Source organism: Syngnathus typhle, linkage group LG6 (assembly GCF_033458585.1).
Source record: "Syngnathus typhle isolate RoL2023-S1 ecotype Sweden linkage group LG6, RoL_Styp_1.0, whole genome shotgun sequence".
NCBI classification, from domain to species: Eukaryota; Metazoa; Chordata; class Actinopteri; order Syngnathiformes; family Syngnathidae; genus Syngnathus; species Syngnathus typhle.
The window spans coordinates 9,260,474-9,269,862 of NC_083743.1; the positions used below are offsets into that span (position 1 = coordinate 9,260,474).

A 9,389-nucleotide genomic window follows, 5' to 3' on the forward strand; every position below is an offset into this window, starting at 1 on the left:
TTGGGTTTAGTTGAAGGAAACAACATGGATTCACCCTTAATAGGCTTAATAGGCTGTCACATATAATTTGTATGGCTTTTTCTCCTAAGACCATATGAGGCAAATGTAGGTTAGTGACCTGACAAATTATTGTCAGGCACATTTAAATCACATTTTGTCAGACAGGCCTCTTAAATTACTTTTTTTTTCAAATCTTGCTCAACAATGTTTTTTCTTTCTAGTGGGAACCGGTGCAGTACTTCAACAACAAGATCATCTGTGACCTGGTGGAGGAAAAGTTTAAAGGCATCATATCCATTCTGGTGAGAAATTCATAGCTCGTTTATTACCTTACCCAGAAGGCTATGTTTTGTTTGTTTTTTAGCCCGATTAAAAATTGATGTTGACAATCTCAAGTCATTTGGTTTGGTCAATGATTATTGAAGCAGATCTGAGCGTGGCAAACACAAACACCCCTGTTACTACATCGACAGATTTGCCAAACACAAAATATTTGCATCTAATCAGAATTCAACTTTGTCATCCAATGTTAATCGTTGCACGACATCTCAGCTTTTACTGTTTATCTTTGACATGGTAGTGCTTCCGTGTTGTAGCTATCGCTTGACAATGGCCAATATTGATCCAGCCGTGACAGAGTCAGAGAAACTTTATATGAAAATGGTTTATTCAAATTTGCCCTACTTTTACGTCACATGGCACTATCATAATACAATTTGGAATGGCTCATTCTCAATTATTTGGAAATAGACATCTTACAGAATTTAGTTGAATGCGTAATTTCACATGACTTCATAAATACTTATATTTATAAACCTATAGATAAACCTTTCACTGATATGGGGTCTGATTCCAATTTTAATCGCTTAATACTTTTCTTTCAATCCTGCCACAGGATGAAGAGTGTCTGAGACCTGGAGATGCCAGTGACATCACCTTCCTAGAGAAGCTGGAGAACACCGTTGGGGGCCATCCACACTTTGTCACGTCAGTTCTATTTCTAACACAGCATCACTGATGTTTACATACGTGATCTTATTGTGGTTCACTATTTGCTTTTTGAATATTGCGGCAGACCTGTTAAGGCATGTTGAGTTTGTGTGTATGGACATTATGTGCTTTCCTTGCAGTCACAAGCTTGCTGATGGAAAGACGCGGAAGATAATGGGTCGTGATGAATTCCGACTGCTGCATTATGCTGGAGAGGTCAACTACAATGTCAATGGTACGTACACTGCTCACAAAAAGTTAGCTTCTAGGTTAAAGTCCCAGATGATCCCAAAATGTGGACTAATGTGATTTTAAAGTGATGCATTCAAGTCCAACTGAAACATTCAAAAATAAGTGTAGAACTTCCCATAGTCACCTACACAATTGTACTGTTTGGACAAAATAATCAGTTGTGGAAAAAAAAAAAATTAAACCTAAATAAGATTTTGGTGTGAGGTGAAAAACAATGTGTTTATAAAAACTATTGTATGTTTATATGAGTTGACGGTTTGACACAAAAGAGACTTCAAGTAAAATATGTGAAATGGGTAAGTGGAAAAATTGTACTTGGTTAGTGCATGATGTATCCAAATTGAAATGAATCCTGTCTCCAGGTTTTCTGGACAAGAACAATGACCTGCTCTTTAGGAACCTAAAAGAGGTGAGACTAATTGACACAGCTCAAGATTGTCATTAGAAGGTTTGTGTTTGATGCGGTATGTGAACATTCCATTTCCATTTGAAGGTTATGTGCATGTCTGAGAACAAGATTCTGAACCAGTGTTTCAACAGAGATGAGCTGAGTGACAAGAAACGTCCAGACACGGTAATATGTGCCTCATTCTCATGCGTCCCAACATATTTTCCCAACGCAAAACAAACAGACATGTGTTCCCTCAGTGTTGAGTGGGCAGTGTGATGGGGATTCTCTGCTGCTGCCCACTCACTGAGGAATGGCCTTCACATGCACCCACACTGGTTGTGCTGTCACTGGCTAGTGAGGGAAGAGTCCTTCTCCTCAACGACAGCCAATGTTCACTCACTCCGTCACCACTTGCCTCCACTCCTCCTTTTTGAACGTCAGCATCGATCCCCCAGTGTGGACCCATGCGGCTTCAATTTGCGCTTTCATCCTTTTTCATCAGCTTTTTAAGCTGCATTGGATCTGCCGTCTTCATCCGTTTTCTGTCTTGTTTTTGTCTGCCTTACCAGGCAGCAACCCAGTTCAAGGCCAGTCTGGCAAAACTCATGGAGATCCTCATGTCCAAGGAACCGTCATATGTTCGCTGCATCAAGCCCAATGACTCCAAGCAAGCAAGTATGAAGTCTTGTTTTATTTTTATTTTTTTCTCATCAAGTGAACAATTGGGTTTTATGTTGGACTCTAATACATTTGATCAAGTGAGAAGCTTCAAAAGTATTATGTCAGCTTCACGTAACCACTCTTGTAAACACAGCCAAAGCAGCTTAGCAGCTTCCACAAGCTAATATTTTCTACGTAGACGTCATTTTAATCCTGTTCTTGCTGATTCCAAGGAAAGCACTTGGTTTATCGCCACGTCACTGGCTACAGCGTAAACTCGTTCGTATACTGCGCTGGCCTTTGTTTGCCCCTACAGTTGTCCTTTTGTTAGTTCACACTGTTTCTCTTTGTCACTCCTACTGCTCACTCATTTTATCCAACAAACTATACATTTTTCTCAGGCTATTGTGACCCGACTCTAAACTTTCTACCCCCTCCTCTTGTTGCCAGGTCGCTTTGACGATGTTCTGATCCGTCACCAGGTCAAGTATCTGGGACTGATGGAGAATCTGAGAGTGAGGCGAGCCGGCTTTGCTTACAGACGACGCTATGAGGTTTTCTTGCAGAGGTGATCAGAATATATTTGATCCCATCATTAAGATACAATTCATTCATGTCATACAATACTCACGTGTTGGACCCACTGGCCAAAGCTCAGTCATCTATTGTGAGTGCTAATTTGAACAGAGTTGATAATCCTCTTTAAACCTGACAAGAATCACTGAAAAACAGTTTTTAGCCTGCTCGGTCCATGAACAGGGATTGGCAAATGTAAAGTGTCTGTAAAGCAAATATTTGATACAGTAAGCTTCGTGTACTTTCAACCAGCCCTCTTTTGTTTGCCATTTTTCTAATTACAAATCATTCTGTCTAAAATATTAAACCCTCATTGATGTTTCGGCTTTTTAAATGAATTGTTGTATTTCATTTAGGTACAAGTCCCTGTGCCCAGAGACTTGGCCAAACTGGAAGGGCAAATTGTCAGATGGAGTTGCTGTGTTGGTCAAGCATCTGGGCTACAAGCCCGAGGAATACAAGCTGGGCAGGTCATTAACACACACTGGCACACATGTATATATAATGTATTAATATACTGAATGATTTTTTATAAATAAACTCCACTTTGCAGATCAAAACTTTTCATCCGTTTTCCAAAGACCTTATTTGCCACTGAGGAGGCCCTCGAGACCAGAAAGCATAGTCTCGGTGAGAGAGAGTCCATTGCTGATGATACACCACAGTCACTTTCACAATATACGCAAAATACTATTGAAGTTCTTCAAAGCTTTGACTTGCATACAATAATTGTTTCGAATAATTTTTCACTTCTTTTTACTCCTCCAGCTACCATATTGCAGTCAGAATGGAGGGGCTACAGCCAGCGGTCCAAGTACCAAAAACTTAGAACTTCAGGTAAGGAATAGATAACCTACTGTTTCCTTCTTCTGGTTTATTGAACATCTGTGGAATAATGTTTTTCAGTTATTGCCATTCAAGCATGGTGGAGGGGGATCTTAGCCAGGAGGAGGGCCAAACGCAGGCGACAGGCTGCTGACACTATCCGCAGGTACACAAAGACGAGAAAGCATTTTTATTCATTTCAACTGTGAAAATCTGGTAAATCAAGTGTTTTAAAATTTCTTTTCATCACACCCAGGTTCATCAAAGGCTTCATTTACCGACACAAGGAGCGCTGTCCGGAGAATGAGTATTTCCTGGATTACGTGCGCTATTCCTTCCTCATGAATTTACGCAGAAACCTGCCAAAGAACGTTCTGGACAAAAGCTGGCCGACGCCACCAGCAGCTCTTACAGAGGTAAGAATTACACACACATTTCTCAAACATGGTGAAACACTAGATTTGAATATATATAATAAAATGAACTCGAAAGTTCATTTGTAATATTAACTGACAAAAGCATTCTCGTTTTTTTTTTTTATTTGATTAAGATTTTTTTTTAAATTGTAGTTGTTATATTAGCTTTCATTAACTATTAATGTCCTGTGATTAAAATAAAGGCATGGAAATTAAAGCATGTTTTTTTTTTATCTTCTTCATCGATTAATCGGCAAAATAATCAACAGATTAATCAACTATTCACATAATCATTAGTTACAACCCTAGTTAATATAGTTAATTTATATTTTCTTCACTAACAGATCATTGATCACTATAATCATTGGTTTCCAAAGTAAAAGCAAATGTTTTATTTCTATTCAATAATATTATAAGTCTCCTTTCATGGAGGATGACAGAGATAAGAGAATATTTAGAGATGACAAGTTGAAATTCAAACGGTTTGGACAATTTTAAATTGAAAAAAACGTATCTAAACAATTAACTGATTAGCAAAAATCATTGATTGATGTAGTAATTGATTACTTGTCGATTAATCGATTATCATTGCATTTCTAATAATAACCTTGGACACGACTATCTGTGTTTTTAGGCATCTGAACATTTGCGCAAGCTCTGCATGCAGAACATGGTTTGGATCTACTGCAAGAAGATTAGCCCTGAATGGAAACACCAGGTGATGTTTTTTGAGTCAGATTTCACATTGTCCCCCATCGTGTGTCTTTTAATATTTGACCAACCGCTTTATTTTTCAATGCTATATGGCTAGATGGAGCAAAAGGTGATCGCAAGTGAGATATTTAAGGAAAAAAAAGACAACTATCCACAAAGTGTGCCCAAACTGTTTGTCAGCACTAGACTGGGTAAGTATTTTCAAACAGACAAATTCACACGCTACAGAAAATGCTGACTCCTCAACTCTTCTCAGATGGTGAGAACATAAATCCCAAGGTCCTGCAGACACTAGGAAACGAAAAGTTGAAGGTTAGTTGAGTCCAGCTCCGTTCAGTTGATACGATTCCTTACTTCTTTCTTCTCTTATTTCCAGTATGCAGTGCCAGTCACTAAATACGACAGGAAGGGCTACAAGGCCCGTCCACGCCAGCTGCTTCTCACGGCAAACTGTGCCGTGATTGTAGAAGATGCCAAGCTCAAGCAACGCATTGACTACGATGCTCTGAAAGGTCAGAGGTCAACTCCCGAGCACACAGGTTTTTTTTAATCAACAGCCCCTTGTTCATTGAAATTTGCTGCGCAGGTATCTCAGTCAGCTCTCTCAGCGATGGTCTATTTGTTCTGCACGTGCCCAGTGATGACAACAAACAGAAGGTAGTGCTTGTGCAAGCACTGGACTCAGTTTGTTTTGCTTAACACAATACCTTCATATTTGGGTTTAAATTCCACAGGGAGATGTGGTTCTACAAAGCGACCACGTGATTGAGACCTTGACCAAGATTGCCATATGTGCTGACAAAGTAAACAGCATCAACATCAACCAGGGCAGGTAAGAAGTATCTGTGATCGGTGAGACCAGACGTTACATCATCGTCAGTATTTATCCTTACACAGTGATAAAGTGATGTTTACATTTTGTTCTTAACTCAGAAGAGACAAAATGCTGTTGGTTGGGCTGTTTGTTAACATAATAAGAATTTTGTCTCCGGAAAATGTAAATGGATTATAAAGCCATCTGCAATGTTTGGGGAAAATTGCATTCATTTATTCAATACAGTCAACCCTTGCGTGTTGGCCACGCACGTTCTTGCAGAGTTGCACATCACATGTCCACAATTCAAGAGTGTTGGGAAATTATTTGGCACATGCTAACATCTCTGTTGAGAAATCTGGGTTGAGTAAAACATCAATCAATAATTGATTTCATTGATGACAGACAACACAGAGCGAGCTATCGCTGTCCAGAAAAAAGTTTACAGAGTTGAAGTTTGCAAAAGAGTTGCCTGTGTGTTGCACATTACTGTTGGCAAATTATTCTGTTGACAGATGAAAGCAGAGTCGGGTTGTTTGGATGGAAAGAAATCATGCCACGATTAATACTTTATCCCATCTGTGAAATATTTTGTTAGCGACAGGAAACATTTGCCTAAAACTCATCCAATTTTCAAATCCAAAGGCTCGCATATAGCTTGCACCACGATATTCAGTAAAAACGTGTTGTTGTTCTTGTTGTGGCGTTACTTATTTGCGTTGTTGTCTTAACGTACCAAATTGTGTTTGTGCTTTCCTTCTAGTATAAAATTCACAGTGGGCCAAGGAAAAGAGGGGTTCATTGACTTCATACCTGGATCAGAGCTACTGGTGGCCAAGGCTAAGAATGGGCACCTATCTGTGGTGAGTGGTCAAATTCCCTATTTTTGAAGAATACAATCAAACTATCTTCATTCTGGGTGCCATCTTGAAGATCTTTGTATTGAATATGCAAAATAGTTGTGGCCAGTATTTGCCGTATTGCCACAAAGCCATTACGATTTATTGTACAGTCAACCCTGCAGATGGATTTTTGTTTGCTGAAAAACGTGTCTATCGTAAAAAAAAATGCTCTGTCTCCATCTGGTGGCATCTTTGTGCCAGGAACATCTATTGGCAATTAGACGAATTTATGTTATTCACGGCTGCGAAACGCTTGTAAAAAGAGAGCTCCCACCCCCGTGACTTCTTTATTCCTCTTTAAGTGCAATTTTGTCTGAATCTGATTGTGAGCTAACTAAAATTCAGCTTAGTTTCTAAATAGTGTTTACTACCTGGCACCAAACTAGTTGATGAAAGTCATTTTCACTCCTTGACAACATCAGAATGGAAAAGTTGATGTCACTTCTGGGTTGTCCACTTGATGTGACCTTTGTCTCGACTACATTTCTTTCAGACGGCTCCAAGATTGAACTCCAGATGATGATCCAGATCCTCTGATATTGAATGCACACACACAGACACAAACACATACACGCGCACACACAGACGCAATGTACTCTTCTATCTTTGAATCACTTGACCTCAAGCCCTCCTCTGCTTTAGCCAATCAGGTGCCAGCTTATCATCACGTTGTGGGGGCGTTGGCTTCCAATTTCAAGATAAACGATCCAGCAATACTAATTGATATATTTATGTTTATATGTTCTATTTTGAGGGGGTTAATATTGTTGGAATAATGTCATTTTAGAAGTAGGGCCGAGGAATATCATCTATGTGTTTTTCTAGTAACGTTTGTGTTTATAAGTGATTTATTTGGGAACAGAAGCAAACAACGAGAGAAGAAAAGGGGTCATCGTGGAGAAATCAGGATGTTATATATTTTTCCTGCTTTTTCTTTTATTACTCTCTTGTCAGTGGTTTTCATAGTAGGTTTGAAAGTCTGATTTTGCATGTGGACAAAGAGTTGAAGGGATTGGTAAACAACTCCAATAACAGGCAGTTAGCTTTGAGTAATGGACATACTACTGTACTCGTCATGTGTACTACTTTTAAACAAAAGGAGCAGCAAATGAAAAACTTTTAATGTGTGTGAAGAAGAGGGGAGCCGGACGCTCAGGGGATTGTCAGACAGCTGTTTCTCACCTTGTGCTTGTCCCTTTCCCATTAACTAATATATTTGTAATGACAATGTGTCAGCATTGCTCACTCTGGTGAATGGCACCTCCTCCAGCCTTCCCAACGCCTTCTCTGCTTCGATTCTTGTGCCTCTTCTCTAATTTGTATAACCTGACTGGTCTTTGTAGCTTGTGACGGGTTTACAGCTACTCTTGTGTTTTATGCCGCTGTGCCTCTAAAAGACAAAAACTCACAATTTATAGCTGTTCATTGAAAATGTGTGTGGGTTTTATGTTAGGTGGCTAATTCAAGCTGAAATTGACGTAAAGGCCGAATGATTTTAAGCCACTTCACTTCGGCTTATTTAATGTTAACTTTGTGTTGTTTTGTTGCTGTTTAATTGGCTTGGAAATTATCATTACTGTCAGATGGCTTTTGCATAATGCCCACAATTTTGTGTTCAAACCAGCATGTCACCAGCAATATTGTAACTTTAAGCCCAACGTTTTTTCATCCAGGGCCACAATTCAAGGTTCAAGGGAATTTTAATTTGAACAATAATGAAAAATTAGGCGTGGGCTGATGAGATAACAGCGCAAAACCGGTATCATGGTTTTAAAATTACATCTCTAAAATGACCTTATTTGTAATATATAGGTAAGTAAAGACAACATTTTGTCACATTTTGAACACAGTGTCTTTTATTTTTTAAACAGAATAGAGAATATTTATACTTTAAGAAACTTTTATCATATATATATACACTCCTCGACTTTTTAAAACCATGGTAAACAGGTAATTGACCTATGCTTAATAAAAAAAAAAAACTAAATTATTTCATTTTAGCATTTGATGAAAACTTCCATGTCCATAATATTCACACTCCATCAATTCAGGCAAGTCGAATGATTTCCGATATCCTAAAAGTCACTGCAAACCTTTAGAAGGATGACATAAATTAAATGGAGGATTACGAATAAATCAAGTGTAAGAATAATAGAACAATGAAATTTATATATTTTTAATATGTCTAATAAAACTGGTGACTGACTGTGGTTGACCTGCATGACCACTCATGACATGCGCTGTGAGCGATTGGAGATCATTTAAAATGTAGCCTGTGTGTAAATAATTTTGGGCTTAACTGTAAACAGGGCCTGACTTTTATATAGACTGAGGTCCCACACATAAATATTTACACGTATACAGAAAATATTCTAATATATACTGTATGTAGCAGCAATTCCTATGATAGAGCAGTTATGAAAATTGATGTGTAATTGAAACTCAGCCAAATCCCGGTTGCCGGGGAGAAGCTTTGAACCTCATTTCCAAAGGGTCCCTCAAATGGTTCCCAATGGTTGTTTTTGCAAACTTCACTCTGAGGCGGGTGCAATATGCCAAGACTGCTGCTTCACTTAAAAGCCAAAGAACCATTTTGATCATTATCTGTTGTATAATTTTGAATCGTTCTTGTTAATTGTTTTGATCTGATTTGATTTCAGGAGGGAGACTTGTACAGTTTGTGTTCTGCTATAAATGAAATGTCCAAGCCGAGTTTGATGATTTAAAAACATTTTGGGGGGCAAAATTCATATAATTGCTGAATGTGGCTTGTTGCATAGCAATATTAAGAGACTTATGACTCGTACAACCTTTTCTGTTAAGTCTGCCAGAGCAACATTTTATTGTTG

General features: G+C 38.6%; 1 protein-coding gene across 5 annotated transcripts in view; it reads left to right on the top strand.

Moving 5' to 3' along the window:
• LOC133155134 (unconventional myosin-Ic-like) overlaps nt 1-8,573 on the top strand; it is a 40,901-nt gene extending 32,328 nt beyond the window's left edge. For all 5 annotated transcript variants that reach the window (XM_061280174.1, XM_061280175.1, XM_061280179.1 and 2 more), the window contains 20 exons: nt 222-302; nt 896-987; nt 1,131-1,225; nt 1,605-1,651; nt 1,736-1,816; nt 2,203-2,308; nt 2,744-2,861; nt 3,226-3,339; nt 3,423-3,499; nt 3,638-3,706; nt 3,776-3,860; nt 3,951-4,110; nt 4,745-4,828; nt 4,922-5,015; nt 5,081-5,136; nt 5,201-5,336; nt 5,411-5,481; nt 5,559-5,656; nt 6,402-6,501; nt 7,034-8,573. In XM_061280174.1, the coding sequence (XP_061136158.1) occupies nt 222-302; nt 896-987; nt 1,131-1,225; nt 1,605-1,651; nt 1,736-1,816; nt 2,203-2,308; nt 2,744-2,861; nt 3,226-3,339; nt 3,423-3,499; nt 3,638-3,706; nt 3,776-3,860; nt 3,951-4,110; nt 4,745-4,828; nt 4,922-5,015; nt 5,081-5,136; nt 5,201-5,336; nt 5,411-5,481; nt 5,559-5,656; nt 6,402-6,501; nt 7,034-7,060 (1,791 nt within the window). In that variant the 3' untranslated portion in view covers nt 7,061-8,573. The remainder of the gene's footprint in view (nt 1-221; nt 303-895; nt 988-1,130; nt 1,226-1,604; nt 1,652-1,735; nt 1,817-2,202; nt 2,309-2,743; nt 2,862-3,225; nt 3,340-3,422; nt 3,500-3,637; nt 3,707-3,775; nt 3,861-3,950; nt 4,111-4,744; nt 4,829-4,921; nt 5,016-5,080; nt 5,137-5,200; nt 5,337-5,410; nt 5,482-5,558; nt 5,657-6,401; nt 6,502-7,033) is intronic.
• The last annotated feature ends 816 nt before the right edge of the window (nt 8,574-9,389 follow it).